The 18482-nt window shown below is 36.9% G+C and overlaps 1 protein-coding gene across 7 annotated transcripts in view; it reads left to right on the forward strand.

Moving 5' to 3' along the window:
• Positions 1–18482, forward strand: part of WDFY3 (WD repeat and FYVE domain containing 3) — a 276427-nt gene that overhangs the window by 108613 nt on the left and 149332 nt on the right. For all 7 annotated transcript variants that reach the window (XM_042936004.1, XM_042936003.1, XM_042936001.1 and 4 more), the window contains 2 exons: positions 8257–8366; positions 12501–12662. In XM_042936004.1, coding sequence (XP_042791938.1) covers positions 8257–8366; positions 12501–12662 — 272 coding nt within the window. The remainder of the gene's footprint in view (positions 1–8256; positions 8367–12500; positions 12663–18482) is intronic.

Below are 18482 nucleotides of genomic sequence, written 5' to 3' on the forward strand. Positions count from 1 at the left end.
GGTCATTTTGCAAAATCTTGCAGCTTGCATTACATTTATCGTGTCCCCCTTTCAGTGGGTATCAGATTCTAGGTTGGAAATCATTTTATGTTCAGAATTTAAAAATAATTTCTCCTTCATATTCTAGACTCCTACGCTGCTATTGAGAAATCTGAAGCTAACTGGATTCTTGATTCTTTCTGTGACCTGCTTTTATATATATACATATATACATATATATATATATGTGTGTGTGTGTGTGTGTGTGTATATATATATATATATATAAAAGCTCATTTAGGATCCTTTCTTTGGCCCTCCTATTCCAAAATGTCATGATAACATGCCTTGGAGCAGATATTCTTATACATTATGCTGAGTACTCATTGGACTTTGCAGTCTGGGAATTCATATCCTTTAATTTTGGGAAAGTTTCATGAATTGTTTGTGTAATAATATCCTCCACTCAGCTTTCTTTTTTAGTCAGATGTACCCCTAGGACTGTCTTTCTCATTTTATTTTCTTTTATTCATATTTTTGGTTTTTGACTCTACTTGCTAAGAAAGTTCCATCCATCCCTTCTATGGAGGTTTTTGGGGTGTGTGTGTGTGTGTGTGTGTGTGTGACATTATAATTTTAATTCCTAAGAGTTTCTTTTTATATTGATGGCTATTCTTTCATATATTCTCTTTTTAGTTCTGTTTCTTTCAGGTTGCCTTTTTTGTTAATTTGCTTTTGTCTGTCTTTTAGGTTAGAGAACTTCCTGGGCCATCTGCTCCTGTGTAAGAATGGAGCCATAGAAAGCTGCTGGGTAGCTCTGCAGTTGTGGGTGGGGCTTGAAACTGTGGGCCAGTGTGATCTTGCTAGGTTGTTCTCTTGTCTTTCTCCCCCGAGCTAGGCAGAGTCCCCAGTGAGGAATGTCCAGTTTGTACTTGGAAGATACATGTCTGCCTCTCGGCATTCTAGAAGCCAAGTAGGGGAAAGGTCTGAGGACCCTCAGCATTCAGTGTGTAAGCTTCTATTTGATCTCTCTGAGCCTGCAGCTGTGCCTGGTGTGGTGGCCTCACCCCTGCCCCAGCCCTCAACATGCTCCCTCACTCTTTCTAGTGAACAAACCTCCAGTCTGGTGCCCACATAGTAGGATCTGGAGGTCTCACTGGTCTTTAACAAACTTTCACAAGCCTTCTATGTACACTCCCCCATGTTTACCTCTGCTTCCAAAGCTACCTGGTGTCACCAGTTCCTGAGTCTCTTGGGGCTCTGTTGTAGTTTAGTTGCTTTTCCATTTTCCCTGCACTTGCTTTAAGATTCTAGAGTTTGCTAAGTCAGTTACCACTAACCCCTCTGCTATTTTAGTATCCAAAATGTTGCTTTCATCTTTCCTATTCTCTTTGTCCTTATGGGTTTAGGCTTTTTGAAAAATCCTTTTATAACCATTTTAGTGGGTGTATTAATCTGCTCAAGCTGCCATAACAAAGCACCATAGACCAGTGACTTAAATAACAGAAATATTCCTTCACAGTTCTGGGGACTGAAAGTCTAAGATCAGAGTGCCAGCATGATTGGTTTCTGGTGAGATCTCTCTTCCTGACTGCAAATGGCACCTTCTCAATGTGGCCTCATCTGGAGAAAGAGAGCTCTGGTGTGTCTTCTTATAAGGGCATTAACCTCATCAGGAGAACTCTACCGTCATGACTGCGTGTGACCCTAATTCTCTCCCAAAGGCTCCGTCTCTGATACCAGCATATTCGGAGTTAGTGCTTCAACACAGGAATTTGGAGCAGAAGGGAGCACAATTCAGTCCACAGCAGTGGGGCTTTGGGAGAGAGCAGAGATAAATGCAGGTGCACAACCTTCTATCTTTAACTGGAGCCTGTTGTGGGGTCTTTGGAGCAACAGCCATTAAAATATTTTTAGATTGAGAGACTAAATCTCTTATTCAGACATAGTGGATTGTATTAATTGCTGTGTAGATTTTAAAGTGAGATAATTTTAATTATACTTGCAGTCTTGGAAGCAAGTCCAGTCAAAGGTGGTAAGATAGCTTAAGGTCACCTCCCACCCCTGTCTTCTCCCTTCTCCACCCACGGTGGGACTGCATCCTTTTTATCTTTCCTGATTTCAGTTGTTCCTGTAGAAGTGAGAAGTTGGTCTTAAATATAAGATTTGTGTGTTTTATGCATTCTTAGCTATTTTAAACAGGTAACATGAAGGGAAATTGTTCTGTACTGACTCTTGTCATTGCATTTTCTTACTTGAGTAATATCCCTAGATTAGAATAAAATATTCCCCAAAGTGTAACTATGGTCGCTTTTCTGTTGCTGTCTTTTTAAATACCTAATCTGCATGTTTATAGAAAAACGCTTTTCTGCACTGGAGATTTCTTTTCCTAAATCCTGTAATGATTCAGTGTATTCAACATAATGAAAAGTATCTTAAATGGAGTACAAGGTGTATCATTGTTAAATATAGTAATAGTTACACAAGGTGTTTTTAAACTTTTTATTTTGAAATAATTATAGACTTACAGGAAGTTGCAAACATAGGTAGAGCCCCCTGCACTCCTCCTCCATTGATGACTTCTTATTTTCCAGATATTTTTAAGATCTATTTTTCCAATCATGTAATTCCATATAATTTTTAGTTTTAAACTTTTGAAATTTATTAACTTCAGAATCCACTGCATTGAGATTCAATTCAATTTTTGTAGATTTTACTTCCACAAAAGAAACGTTTCCTGATCACCCTATCCCAGATCCTTTATCCTCTCCCCATACCAGCATTTATTCAGTCATCTTAAGTACTTCCTCTAGAAGTTTGTCATCTGAAAGTAACTTGTTTATTTATTTAATTTTATTGTCTCTTGTGTGCAGCCCTGTATCACCTAGAAGACTCCTTGTTACAGATGAGATGCTCAATAATATTTTACTGATTTTTGATATAGGATTTCTGTTTGGTTATTTACTTTTTTAAATGCATTGAGAATTGGAGTAGTGTTAGAAAAGCCAGACTTAACTGATGTGTAAGAGAGAAAAGCATTGTTTTGGAGTATCTCCTTCTTCAGTCTTAACCCTGGCTGTGGGAATCCTTGTTCTTTTATTTATAGTCTTGAGTGTTGGAAGTTTCTTTCAGTCAGTGTCATTATCAAAAATGGGGATTTTGTGGAGATTTTTTTGATCTTTTGATTTTTTCTAGAAAAAAAAATCACATTTTTATCTAGGTACATTCTGAATCATCTTAACTTTTATATATCCCATTCTTATTTTCTGATTGATTTTTATTGCAGTAAAAAAATATATGAGATCTACCCTCCTAACAAATTTTTAAGTGCATAACACAGTCTGCTTTAAGCACAATGTTGTACAGGAGCTGTCTTGAACTTTTTTATCTTATGTAACTATAACTTTATACTCCCTGAACAGTAATTCCCCATCTCCTCCTTCTCCCAGCCCTTGGCATCTTTCTGTTTTTTGTGTCTATAAGTTTGGCTACTTTTGATACCTTACATAACCTTTTATTTCAAGAAAGTTATCATTGAAAGTAATTTTGCAATAATTTATATGCACATAATTTTTCTCCAAAAAAAAAAAGACAGGCAAAATGAGCCCTCTGTTATTCATTTGAAAGTTGTCTGTATTTGTTGTGCATCATGGCAAGATTATTTTTTTTTAAGACTCCTCTGAATTTGGTGTGAAATACTTTTTATTTTATTTGTTACCTAATTACCACTCATGTAGCAAGTCGTTTTATCAGATCACTTTGAACATGGATTGCAGGTATGTCAGTAGGAAGATACGCTAATCTGCAATTTCTATTGTTTGAATCTGTCCATCAGAAGTTAGTAAAAATGGAAGTATGCAAGATGGATGCATAGACTGATGTGTAATACATTAGGGCATCTTGACAGTTCTAGTTTTCTGTCTCCCATAATGTAATTCTCTCTTGGTTGTTGCCTCCATGTGGCTTTTGTTAAAAATATGTAATGACTTTCAACTAATTTGAGAAAATTTATAATTTTGTGGCCATATCAGGTACAGTGTATAGCCTAAGATTTTTTTTAAATTTATTTTACTTTTTTTTTTTTTTTTTTTTTTTTTGAGGGAGAGAGAAAGTGTGTGCGTGTGGGGGAAGGGCAGAGGGAGGGGGAGAGAGAATCTTAAGCTGGCCCCATGCTCCATGCTCAGTGCGAGCCTAACCCAGGACTAGATCCCACAACCCTGGGATCATGATCTGAGCCAAAATCAGGAGACAGATGCTCAACTGACTGAGCCACTCAGGCACCCCTAAAGATTTTTCCTATTGTAGTTATTTGTTAAGTGCAGCTATGCAATCTGCTTAGGTCTAAGGGCACTTGGTCACTTTAAGTCACTGAAGCAAAAAATCTCCACCCATCTAAAAATAGTATTTTCAGGTTATTTTTAATGACGTTGTTGCATGATAGGTGCCGCTGTTAAATACAGTGGTGTGATCTCCTATGGGCAGCGTCCTGGTGATGGGAGAAGCTGGTTAATGCTGGCCACAATTGATGTTTTATACAGCATCTTGTGGCGGGATTAGTATACTGTAGTAAATCCCCAAGTAGACAACCCGGCCTCTTTTTTTAAACAGAAAAACAGTGTGTCCCGCTGTCCTCCAAGGATTTCACAGCCACAACACCCTCAGGTAATTTCATTGCCAGGTGTGGTTATCTATCATCAAATGAAAAAAAAAAAAAGCATGGAAGCTATCTATGAGTTCTAATACTGTTTTTCTGACTAACTTTTGGAAGTTTTTTGGGGATGGGAAGGAGTTTATAGGGCTTGGTTTCTTCATTAATGAAAAAAATGTAATAATACTGTTAACATGTCTCACATTATCATCCTGTTGCATAAGTTTGAAAATGTGCTTTAAATGCAAAAGAAAAATTGAATCGCACTTACTGTTAACAAGTTTTGCATTCTGATTGTTCTGAATATTGTCTGACTGAAATCACTTATATTCTCTATTTAAATTTCTTTTAAAATTGTCTACCTTCTAGTCTTACTTAATCTAATAATGAGCTCTACTAACTCCATTTCTGTATTTTTCAGTTAACTATATGTATTGAAATGCAGTGTGAAAGCTAAAGCTTGAATCAAATGATTGGCAACTCTCAAGATGGGTTAATATGTTCCTTTCATTAACTCTTATAACCTTAAATCATTTAAATTTGTATTTGTTAAATATGAGCAAAATTAAAAGATCCTAATGCAGTATCTTTTTTTTTTTACTAGAACTGTTTTTCTTTCAAAGTTTTAAGAAACTCTATAATTTACGTAGGTTTAGTTTAAAATTACTTTCTAGTATATATAATTTTTTAAAGATAGCCCTTGATGTTAAATGCTTTCTCAATGAGCTTCTTGACTCATTTAAATACAAAGTAGGAGATCCCATTAAAGTGTTTTGAATGGCAACATACTGAAATAAGTAGGTGAGAGTAAAATTGTTCTTATGAATACATTTGTTATGTAAAGATCTTTTGTCATTGAGATCTTCTCCACATACCTCTCAAAAAAGAGTAGTTGTTATTAAGTTGGTAAAGTTGTTAGATACTATTAATAATTACACTATCTTGATCTTTTTCACTTATTTAATCAGCTCAGCAATCCATTGAACATTGAGGGGTTTTTTAAAAATCTATTATTTGTCCTTTCTTATCTTGAGGAATACCTTATATTTGTTGTCAACCGAAACAAGAGAAACCACAAATGCCCACTATTACTCAAATAGAGCCGTTGCAAGCCAAGAGTACATTTTTGGTGTTTCGGTTCTTAAAATAAGTATTAGCATTCATTGTTTATAACTGACAACTTATCAAATAGCAGAAAATATATCTTTGTCCAATTTTCTTTTAACATTAATAGTGTTACGTTAAAAAACATGGGTGGTATTCAGATTCACCCAAAACGTGTCTTATCTATAGCTCACTAGCTTTTGTACCAGGAAGGTAATTTTGTCTCTTGAAGTCAGTTTAGTTCTCCACCATCTGTTTTCTTTTTGCCTTCTTTCAGAAGCATAGGTGGTATTGACCAGTTCGTGTTTTGTTGTTGTTATTGTTGTTATTGTTGTTGTTATGAAATAGAATTTTGTTACATTGATTTCACTGTGGAATAATCCATTTGAAGACTGCAAGTAGATTTTTAGTATGTTGAGTTAAAAAATTGGAAATACACAGTTTGACACCAAAGCTGCCATGGAAATGAAAGCATAGCATGTCAGCCTTTGACAATTTTACTCACTAGAAAGGAGTCGTCTTCCTTACAGGAGCTTTTAATTCCTAGCAAGGAAGAAGGGCTTATGTTACATAACAAATTGGTCCATTACAGGTTTGCAAGAAAAATTTGCAGATCAATTTTTACCAGTGATCTCAAACCACAGTTGCCAAAGAATGTTTCTCAGTGGTATTCTTTTATTTGTTTTGCTCCATCTCCAATGAGAGCTTCCCAGTTTAACCAGCCTTAAGCATTGCTTTCTTCATATTATTACTCCCCTTTTCAAAACGTCCAGGAATCTCTCTTATCCATAGTAATTCAGGCACTCTTGATGTTCCTAACAAGTTGAGACTGTCCTTCTTTGATCTCCCTGGGTTGATTTATTCACTTGTTTAACGGATGTGTATCGAGCACCCACTTAGTGCCAGTGACGTGCCTTACACTAGGGTCTGGCAGTGAGTGAGGTGGACCAGGAGTCTGCTCTCATGGTGTTTATTTTCTAGAGAGGGAGGAGAGGCTACAAATCAGTGAAAATGTGAATACAATAATTTCAACACTTTTAAGATATTGAAATACTAGAAATAAGCCAGGCTTCTGTTGGCTTCCGTTTTTCAGAATTTTTTTTTTTTTTTTTATCACTGTCTCTATCTCTTATAGGCTAGACAGCTTAGATTTGAATGAAAGTTCTGTCACTGACTAGCTGTGTGGCTCTAGGCAAATTACTCATCCTCCCCATTTCTCAATTTGTATTGTTATAAGGGGTATAATACTAGAAAATAACTCATAAGGTTCTTGTAAAGATTGAATAAGTTAAATCTTCAAATACTTAAAACAGTGTTTGTTATACAGTTAAGACTTAGTAAAAGTAAGCTATTTAAAATTTTTTTCCTATTAAAATATTCTTTCAAATGGAAGTATATAGAGATAAAATATGCCCAGCCCAGCATTGTATGTAAGTCTTGTATTCACTCAATTATTTGATGACATACTTTTATCTTGATTGTCTTAAATGGAAGAAAAAATACCTGTAAGGCAACCTAAATTCTGTTTATTCTGCATTTTTATGATGTGTGTTAAGTGTACATTAGCAACTTACCAGGTTGGTTTTGGTAAGTGAACAGATTGCACACCTTTTCTGACAACTTTAATTTATCCCATATATTGATAGAAAAATTGATGGACTCTGCTGATGAAATGAAGTGCACAGTTTAAGGATTTGTCCATTTATCCTTACCTCTAAAGGCGTAATCAACTGAATTTACGTTGACAGATTCTTCCAACAGTGCAGTTCTATGACTGACACTCACCGTTCCTACTGTCAGCTGCTGCTCAGGTCACCCCTTGTGTGTATCCCTGGGGCAGCCTCCTGATTTATTCCCTGTCCACCAGAGTCTCTGCCCTTCCAGTCTGTCTTATACTCACTAGTGAAGAGTCTTAGAGTAATCCTTTTATCATCTACTTTGCTCAGGAAACTACATTTACTTTCTCTTGCCCAGAGAGTCAAATACAGCCTTTAGATTACTTTCCTTCATAATTTGACTTTAATTTTCTACCACTACTGTTGATAGTAGACTCTAATTCTCAAAATGCTCTTGTAGAATATTAACCCAGTGTTATTAAAGTTCTTTGTCTTGATCTTACATATTAGGCTCAGTCTTCTATTTACACTTTTGTTTTAATTCTGTGCTTTTAATCTCTCTGTTCCCTGCTTTCCCTCCCACTTCCTAGACAAACATATCCTTGTTTGCCAGGTACGTTTAGCTCAAATTTTACCTTTCTCATGACTCTTTTCAACTAGCTCATGATGTAACTGTCCCTATAATATAGAGGTTGATTTCTGTGTTTCTGTATTAATATGATAATAATGCTGTAAGGGCCTAGATACACCATTAAAATATTGCTCTTTTTCTCATAGTTTACATAGAGCATGTAATAGTGCTGATTTAAAGCACATGCTTCGTAAATGATCATTTTTTGACAGGTTATAAGGAAGAACTTCTTTATATATGATTTTCTCCCACCTCATGGCTTTCCTTTGGTTTTATAGAAGCTGCAAGTCGGGCCATAGTCCAGTTCCTAGAAATCAATCAGAGTGAAGAAGCCAGTAGAGGTTGGATGCTTCTGACAACAATTAATTTGTTAGCATCCTCTGGTCAGGTAAGTTCTTTGTTTTCATGTTTGATAACTTGACTTCCTTTTTTATCCTCTTGGAATTTTGTGAAACTAAATGTATCATCATATCCAAATAAGATTTTATGGTAATCATTATATTCTTAATCCTTCTAACATATGCTTTCATGCTTCTCACAACATCTCATGAGGAGGTTTATGTTACTACAAATTTTACACCTGAGGAAATGCCTAACTTGAATGGTGTATTTCGTCTTTGTCATAACACACAGAGAGCATGATACCATTAGTACAGCATGTGGGGCACAGCAATGGACTTCTGGGACTGTAGGCCGATAGCCTGGGAGCTCTGGCTCCATCTGGCCAAAACCAACACTTCTGTAACCCACATCAGGGAAATTGCTTTAGAAGAATCATCTGACCTTACTTCACTAATAAGGAACAAATGACATGAAAAGTATTTGTAAATTCTTCTAAATTTTATGGAAAATAGGGGAATAGTGACATTTTCAGGATAATATATATAGCCTTCCCGCTTGATTTATTCTGGAGATTCCTTTTATTCCCCCTCTCTAAACCACCTTTAATCATCTGCCATAATTTCTGTTGCATGTACTCAGTTATCAGCTATTTGGATACCTGACTTTTGGCCTGTGATGTTTTGGGGATGAAAGAACTTGATTCAGGGGCACCTGGGTGGCTCAGTCAGCTAAGCATCCGACTCTTGATTTCAGCTCAGGTCATGACCTCACAGTTTGTGGGATGGAGCCCTGCAACAGACTTTGCGCTGATAGCGGGGAGCCTGCTTGGGATTCTCTCTCTCACTCTCTCTTTACTCCTCGACTTGTGTGCATGTGCTCTTTGTCTCTCTCTCAAAAAAAAATAATAATAATAACCATTAACAACAAAAAAAAAGAAAGATGTGTTTCACCCTTCTAAAACTCAGAGTAGAATTACCTATCAAAGTTAGTACCTGTCTTGAGAATGGTTCTTGTCTAAATTATGATTCAAACAACTCACATCATTTAATAATGGAATTTACAGAGGTGGCTGTGACATGAGTCATATACCTTGGTGGGCCACAGCAGAAACGATGCATATTTCTTAGTAACCATATCCTGAAGCTAGTCATTAGCCTAAAGTAGTAGCACTTAGGCTTTTTTTCCCCTTAGAATAATGTTTCCCTTTTTTGTTTGCTGGTTTATGTTTGTTTGTTTCTTAACATCACAAAAGGAATCAGACCAAGTTGCTCTGATGTACCTGGGACTTGCCAGATTTCGGCCCAGAAGCCCCACATCCCAGACAACTCCTAAATTCTGGGCAAATTGAGATGTTTATTTATCCTATGTCACCTTCAGATAGTCCTAAAGTGGCCAACTGTTTCCATGTATCTGTGACCATACCAAAAACCTATCAAAATATCAATTCTATTTGCTATTGATGCTAGCTATAAATGCCACCATATTACTGTACCAAAATTTGGTTTGGTTTAAAATAGCATGTAAAGTAACCATTTTAATTGTGATATTTCTAAGCCTTATTCCTATTCTTTGTAGATGCTGTCTTTCTCAGGTGTGAACAGAAAGTGTATCCTACCAGAATATCTGACACATACTAGAAAGTCAGGAAATATGGATTAACCTAATCACTTTTTTAAAAAACATTTTTTTAGAGAGAGAAAGAGATCGTAAGCAGGGAGTGGGGTGAAGAGGGAGGGAGAGAGAGAGAATCTTAAGCAGGCTCCCCACCCAGTGCAGAGTCCGACTCAGGGCTCGACCCAATGCAGGGCTCATTCCCACGACCCTGGGATCATGCATGATCTGAGCCAAAATCAAGAGTCACATGCTTAATCGACTGACCCACCTAGATGACCCTTAACCTAATCACTTTTTTAAAAATTACAAATGTTGCCAATTATCAGTTTGGATACCAAGTTATGCTTATACTCTGCTATAAAATGAAACTGAAAAATCATACCAATTTGCCTAATGAAAACAGAAAGCTAGTAATAATCTAACTAGCAAAAGGTATTTTAAGAGAAAATTTAGTGCTCTATATTTTGAGCTGACTTTTATGTTTATATGCCATTTTCTGTTGATAGCAGTGAGATACAGAGATGACTAAAACGTCCTGAATCAACATGTAGATGACAGAGATGGAGTGAATGACAGTACTATAAAATGCAGTCATGGGATATATGTACTGCTATGAAAATAGAAATGTGAGAGTTATAAATTTTGTAGGTGAGGGGGGGAGGAAAGATGAGGAATTAAAGTTTCAGACATGGGCAGACATTTAAACTGAGCATCAGATGTATAGAGACATAGGGTATCTAGAAATAATCAGTCATGGAACAGCAAAAGGTTTTTGAAATATTTAGAGGCAGGAAATGTTACTGGATGTTTAGACTAAGGACCAGATTATGCAAGGGATTGTTCTTTGGGTCCTCTCACCTCTCTATCACCCTGCTACTGCATTAGTTCAAGCCCCATCTCTCATATGGTTTTCTGTATTAGTTTCCTAATGACCCTGGCCTTCTTGCTCTTTAGATCTAATTTAGATCTATATAACCACCAGCGAATTTTCTGATATCTGGTTCCATTACTGCTTTGTAATACTTCACTGGTTCTCCAAGGCCAGCAAAATAAAAGTCAGACCAGAGTGGGAGACCATATGATACATAGGTCTCTGGGCATATACACTTGTGGACCACTTAACCAGCTTTAACCTAAGGCAGGGTATCTCAATGATGAGCCTCAATTGCTTCATGTATAAAGTAAGGATCATACAGTAATAGAATCTACCTTATAAGGTTGATGGAAGAATAAATGAGATAATTAAAACGCTTAGCCTTATGCTTGTTTTATAATTGATACTCATCAAAGATTAGACGTTATTATTGTGGCTTTTTAGGAGTTAACAGTTTTGGACTCAGGTTCCTGAAACATAGTGTGTCGTATAGTTCAACCTTCTATGTATCTTCAGGTGATCTTTCCCCTCTTAATTTCTATACTTTTCCTCTTCATTCCTGGTAGTGTTGATCATTCCTTTTTCATAGTTATTGATAACCTGTTTCTGCTAATAGACCACAGTCTTCTGAAGGGCAGGGGTGCTTTGTCGTTTCCTGCCCAGTTCCCAACATACTGCCAGACATACCCTATGCATTCAGTGAATGTTTGATTAAAAAGTTGATAAACTAAATACAGGTGACAAGGTGACACCAGCCTGTTGATCTCCAGTGTATGAAATTTTTTGTTCCAAACTGGACCATGAAAAAAATTTGGCAATTATTATAGCATACTTCTTAGGAATAATGAAATTTCACCATAAGAAGGTGGACTTTCTTCCTCTAGAAATTGTTGAAAATAATACACAGATTTTTCAGTGTTACCTGTATCCTTCAAGTGTCCTTCCAACCCCAAGAATGTTTAATAATAATAAAAGTGATAGCAAAGCAACTACTAATATATAACTTAGTGCTTAATATATCTCAGATTTGTTATATAATGCTTACATTAACTCTAAAACCTATTATCATTATATTTATTTTATAGGAAAGGAAACTGAGGTCCAGCAAAGTTAGTTTGCCCAAGTTTATGGTTGAATTTCTTTTTTCTAAATCCAAAAGTTCATTTGCTTTGAAACATGCTGCCTTTTAATAAAAAAATAGCAAATCTAATAAATAACAAACACATCTCAATACACACACACACACACACACACACATGTATGTATTTTTAGAGAGAAAGAGTGAGTGCATTTGTGTGAGTGGGAGAGAGTAGAGGAAGAGAGAGAGAATCTTAAGCAGACTCCATGCCCAGTGCCAGGCAGCAGGGATGGGTGTGATGCAGGCTCTATCTCACCATGGTGAGATCATGAGCCGGAATTAAGAGTCAGACGCTTAACCACTGAGCCACCCAGGAGCCCCATCTCAATATCTGATTAAAGCGGATTTGTCCAAATGGAAAATGAGTATTTGTCAGCATGGAGTCATTTTTTAATTTTTCAGGCATTTAAAAAGTTATTTTGATATATAATTTTCTGGCTTAAAATTTGTGAGTTAATGATTTAGATTCTGGATTAATATTTGTGAACTTACTTAGCTGTTCCAATTATGTCTGTCTGTCTCCCTATTCACTTATTTATTGGTTTGTTTTCCAGAAAACCGTGGACTGCATGACAACGATGTCAGTGCCTTCCACCCTGGTTAAATGTTTATATCTGTTTTTTGACCTTCCACATGTGCCTGAGGCAGTTGGAGGTGCACAGAATGAGCTACCTCTAGCAGAACGTCGTGGACTACTCCAGAAAGTTTTTGTACAGGTATGGAAGGTGCTGTTGGCCTGGCCATCAATACCAGTCTATTTAAAGTGAAACAGGTGCACTCCTTAAAGAGATGTTCTGCTTATTCCATTTTTTTTTATAGTATTCCATGCTCTTTATTATTGACTTTATCTCATATAATTGTCACATTTCTTGACTCTGAACATTTCTTTTGAGGATAATGGAACAAGCCATTAACAAGTTTATTTCTCTGAACAGATTCAACTATTAAGCTTTCCTTTGATACAGCAATACAATCTCTAAAATGAACTGCTAAGCAAGAGAAACTTTTATTGACTATCATATTACATTGGGGTAATATTTCTTATAAGAAATTCTGTTTGTTGATGTCTAAATATAGGATTCCTAGCCTATAAATCTCTAACTTGTAAAAGGCAGTTTATTTTAGTGACTGCTGCCACCTCCTCTGCTCCCTGCTTGTAAAATCCTTCTTTACCACTGTTGCCACTGTTCAGACTTTTAATAGCACTGGTGGCTAACCAAGGTTTAAATAGACCTTTGTTAGTTAGCCTAGAAATTTTGCCATCATTTTGATATCCTTCCTTGGGAGAAAATTTTCAAGACCAACAACACGCATTTGGAATATAGTCTGTCCATGGGACTAATATTTAAAAACTTTTTAATGTTTATGTATTTTGAGAGAGAGACACACAGAATGTGGGTGGTGGTGGGGGGGTTGGTGGCAGACAGAGGGAGACACAGAATCTGAAGCAGGCTCCAAGCTCCGAGCTGTCAGCATAGAGTCCAACGTGGGGCTCGAACTCACAAACCATGAGATCATGAACTGAGCTGAAGTCAGACACTCAACCGACTGAGCCAGGTATTTTAAAATCACGTTTGACAGAAGAGGACAGATACTGTATCATTATACTTATTGTGTATCCAACATGCCCAAACTCCTAGCAAGTAGAATGCTGGTTGCCAGGAGCTGGAGAGTGGGGTAACAAGAAGTTTTGTTCAGTGGGTATAGAGTTTCAGGTTTGCAAGATGAAAATGTTCTAGAGATCTATTGTACATGTAATGAACACTACTGTTACCAAAAAGGATTACGGTGATAGATTTTGTGTTACGTGTTTTTACCTCCGTTAACAAAAAAAACCCCACACCTGTTTGAATCCAGTTCTCTGAAATTATATAACTTAAGATGCAGATTTCTCACCTCTAAAGTAAAATGATACGTACCCAAAGGGATTTGTGAGGATTAAATGAAATAATACACAGAGCAATGGTGCTGTTCCCAGGATGTGGTAGACATGACCTACAAGTCCCTGTGATGGCTGCTCTTGCCACCGCAGCCACCACCATCAGTGAGAGTAGCAGAGGGAGCACAGAGCAGTGGGTCTGCAGTAGATAAGGTGGAGCTGGGTGCCGATGACAAGTGCATCTCACGGTACTGGGGTCTTTGCTACAGCGCTTTGTGGACGTGTGAGCGATGAAAGGACTGGAGAGAGGGAGACTAAGGCAGTTTTAGAAAGGAAAAGACAGGATTATCAATAAAGAACTAATTCAACAAATACTTATTGAACATTGGATTTCTTAGATACTTTTTGCTAGTGGCTAGGTAGAATCCATTATCTCATATAACTTGTAAGACAGCCCGTGACTTCAGAGGTTTTGTTTTTCTAAAAAATGATGATGAGAGCAAATGGCAGAAATAGGAGTAGACGTTAGGTTTATCTGAGTCCTGAATTAGATTGGGTGAGAAAAGCAATAGAAATGAACAAAGGAGTAAATCCCATAGGAATTGAAGCTGCTTAAGACGTTGCTAATGAATACAGTGGGTTAGTCTTTGCTTATTAGACTAGTAAACCCTATTTCCACAAAGCCTTTCTAAACAACTAATTAATACCTTAGACAATAAATGTAAGCTGACTTTTATGTATTTAATACTAAATAAGTATAGCAAAGATTTCTTCTAAAACTTAAAAAAATGTTTTCAGTATCTGAATGCAGTGGATGTCTCCAACTAATTGTGGATTCATTTTAGCATATTGGAACCATTGAATGTTACAGCCAAAAGGAACTTCCAAGAGAATTTAAATGAATGAAAGTCACCACTTACAGTTACAGAAACTAGGGGTGCCTGGGTGGCTCAGTCAGTTAAGTGTCTGACTTTGGCTCAGGTCATGATCTCACAGTTCAAGAGACCGAGCCCCACCTTAGGCTCTACTCTGACAGCTCAGAGCCTGGAGTGCTTCAGATTCTGTGTCTGCTTCTCTCTGTCTCTCTCTGTCTCTCTCTCTGCCCCTCCCCCACTCATGCTCTGTCTCTGTCTCTCTCTCTTTCTCAAAAATAAACATTTAAAAAAATTAAAAAAAAAAAAAAAACCTGGTTACAGAAACTAATAGCTGAGGCTGTGATCCATAGCAGATGTGTGGCAGGAATGGGAGCCTGGCTCTTCCCATTGCCTAGTCCAGTGTCCTGTAGTGCGTCACTTCCTTGTTTTAGTTTCTCATCACAGGCCGGACACTGCTATCAAACACCAATGGAGACAAACATATTAAATGTTTTCAGAAAACATATTGTTTATGATAGATGAAATCCCTGTGTTTATCTTATGTGACACATGGTTTCCTGGAACCTTAGCAATTGGGACTGCTTCATGTAGGCATTTTTTTTTCTGTTTGTTTAGATTTTTGTTTATTTGTTTTGTGTGTGTGTGTTGATATGGCCAGTTAGTTCGCTGCCGCACTTGGCTATCCTTAATGACATAGTCCCTGCAAGTAGGTATGATTAGTGTATGGGAGAAGAGGAATGAGATATAGACTCTTCGGTTTTCTATTGTATAGAATGAAAGGATTACATGAGATTATTTCTGAAAATCCTTTTGCCTTTGAATAATAACTAGTTATTTTTTGTTTTATATTTAAAAAGAATTTTTTAAGTTTACATCCAAGTTAGTTAGCATATAGTGCAACAATGATTTCAGGAGTAGATTCCTTAATGCCCGTTACCCATTTAGTCCATCCCCCCCCCCCCACAACCCTTCCAGTAACCCTCTGTTTGTTCTCCATATTTAAGAGTCTCTTATGTTTTGTCCCCCATCCCTGTTTTTATATTATTTTTGATTCCCTTCCCTTATGTTCATGTTTTTTTATCTTAAAGTCCTCATATGAGTGAAGTCATGATATTTGTCTTTCTCTGATTTCACTTAGCATAATACCCTCTAGTTCCATCCACGTAGTTGCAAATGGCAAGATTTCATTCATTTTGATTTCCGAGTAATACTCCATTGTGTATATATACCACATCTTCTTTATCCATTCACTCATTGATGGACATTTAAGCTCTTTACATACTTTGGCTATTGTCACTAGTGCTGCTATAAACCTTGGGGTGCGTGATCCCCTTCGAAACAGCATACCTGTATCCCTTGTATAAATACCTAGTAGTGCAATTGCTGGGTCGTAGGGTAGTTCTATTTTTAATTTTTTGAGGAAACTCCATACTGTTTTCCAGAGTGGCTGCACCACTTTGCATTCCCACCAGCAGGGCAAAAGAGATTGTCTTTCTCCACATCCTCGCCAACATCTGTTGTTGCCTGAGTTGTTCATGTTAGCCATGCTGACAGGTGTGAGGTGGTATTTCATTGTTTTGATTTGTGTTTCCCTGATGATGAGTGATGTTGAGCATTTTTTCATGTGTCAGTTGGCCATCTGCATGTCTTCTTTGGAGAAGTGTCTTTTCATGTCTTTTGCTGATTTCTTCACTGGAGTATTTGTTTTTTGGGTGTTGAGTTTGATAAGTTCTTTATAGGTTTTGGATGCTAACCCATTATATGATATATTGTTTGCAAATATCTTCTCTCATTCCGTTGGGAATTTAGTTTTGCTGATTGTTTCCTTCTCTGTGCAGAAGCTTTTTAGTCTGACGAGGTCCCAATAGTTCATTTTTGCTTTTGTTTCCCTTGCCTCCGGAGACGTGTTCAGTAAGAAGTTGCTGTGGCCAGGGTCAAAGAGGTTTTTGCCTGCTTTCTCCTTGAGGATTTTGATGGCTTCCTGTTTTATGTTTAGGTCTTTCATCCATTTTGAGTTTATTTTTGTGTATGGTGTAAGAAAGTGGTCCAGGTTCATTCTTCTTAATGTCGCTGTCCAGTTTTCCCAGCACCACTTGAAGAGACTGTCTTTATTCCATTGGATATTCTTTCCTGCTTTGTCAGATATTAGTTGGCTATATGTTTGTGGGTCCATTTCTGGGTTCTTTGTTCCATTGATCTGAATGTCTGTTTTTGTGCCAGTACTGCATTGTCTTGATGGTTAGAACTTTGTAATACAGCTTGAAGTCCTGGATTGTGATGCCTCCTGCTTTGGTTTTCTTTTTCAAGATTGCTTTGGCTATTCGGGGTCTTTTCTGGTTCCATACAAATTTTAGGATTGTTTCTTCTAGATCTGTGAAGAATGGTGGTGTTATTTTGATAGTGATTGCATTGAATACATAGATTGCTTTGGGTAGTATTGACATTTTAACAATATTTATTCTTCCTGTTCAGGAGCATGGAATCTTTTTCCATTTTTTTGTGTCTTCAATTTCTTTCATAAGCTTTCTATAGTTTTAAGTGTATATTTTTCACCTCTTGGGTTATATTTATTCCTAAGTATTTTATGGTTTTGGTGCAATTGTAAATGGGATCGATTCCTTCATTTCTCTTTCTGTTGCTTCATTGTTGGTGTATAGGAATGCAACCGATTTCTGTGCATTGATTTTATATCCTGCCAGTTTGCTGAATTCATGGATCAGTTCTAGCCATTTTTTGGTGGGATCTTTTGGGTTTTCCATACAGAGTATCATGTCATCTGCAAAGAGTGAAAGTTTGACCTCCTCCTGGCCAATTTGGATGCCTTTTATTTCTTTGTGTTGTGTGATGGCTGAGGCTGACTTCCAATACTATGTTGAATAACAGTGGTGAGAGTGGACATCCCTGTCTTGTTCCTGACCTTAGGGGGAAAGCTCTCAGTTTTTCCCCATTGAGGATGATATTAGCGGTGGGTCTTTCATATATGGCTTTTATGATCTTGAGGTATGATCCTTCTGTCCCTACTTGCTTGAGGGTTTTTATCATGAAAGGATGCTGTATTTTGTCAAATGCTTTCTCTGCATCTATTGAGAGGATCATGTGGTTCTTGTCTTTTATTGATATGACATGTCACATTGATTGTTTTGTAGATATTGAACCAACCCTGCATCCCAGGTATAAATCCCACTTGGTCATGGTGAATAGTTTTTTTAATGTATTGTTGGATCTGGTTGGCTAATGTCTTGTAGAGGATTTTTGCATCCATGTTCATCAGGGAAATTGGTCTATAGTTCTCCTTTTTAGTGGGGTCTTTGGTTTTGGAATCAAGGTTATGCTGGCTTCATAGAAAGAGTTTGGAAGTTTTCCTTCCATTCTATTTTTTGGAACAGCTTCAAGAGAATAGGTGTTAACTCTTCCTTAAATGTTTGGTAGAATTCCTCTGGAACGCCATCTGGCCCTCAACTCTACTTTTTGGGATATTTTTGATTACTGATTCAATTTCTTTACTGGTTATGGGTCTGTCCAAATTTTCTATTTCTTTCTGTTTCAGTTTTGGTAGTTTATATGTTTCTAGGAATTTGTCCCATTTCTTCCAGATTGCCCATTTTATTGGCATATAATTGCTCATAATATTCTATTATTATTGTTTTTATTTCTGTTGTGTTGGTTGTGATCTCTTTCATTCTTGATTTTATTTACTTGGGTCCTTTCATTTTTCTTTTTGATCAAACTGGCTAGTGGTTTATCAATTTTGTTAATTCTTTCAAAGAACCAGCTTCTGGTTT

Source organism: Panthera leo, chromosome B1 (assembly GCF_018350215.1).
Source record: "Panthera leo isolate Ple1 chromosome B1, P.leo_Ple1_pat1.1, whole genome shotgun sequence".
Classification (NCBI taxonomy): Eukaryota; Metazoa; Chordata; class Mammalia; order Carnivora; family Felidae; genus Panthera; species Panthera leo.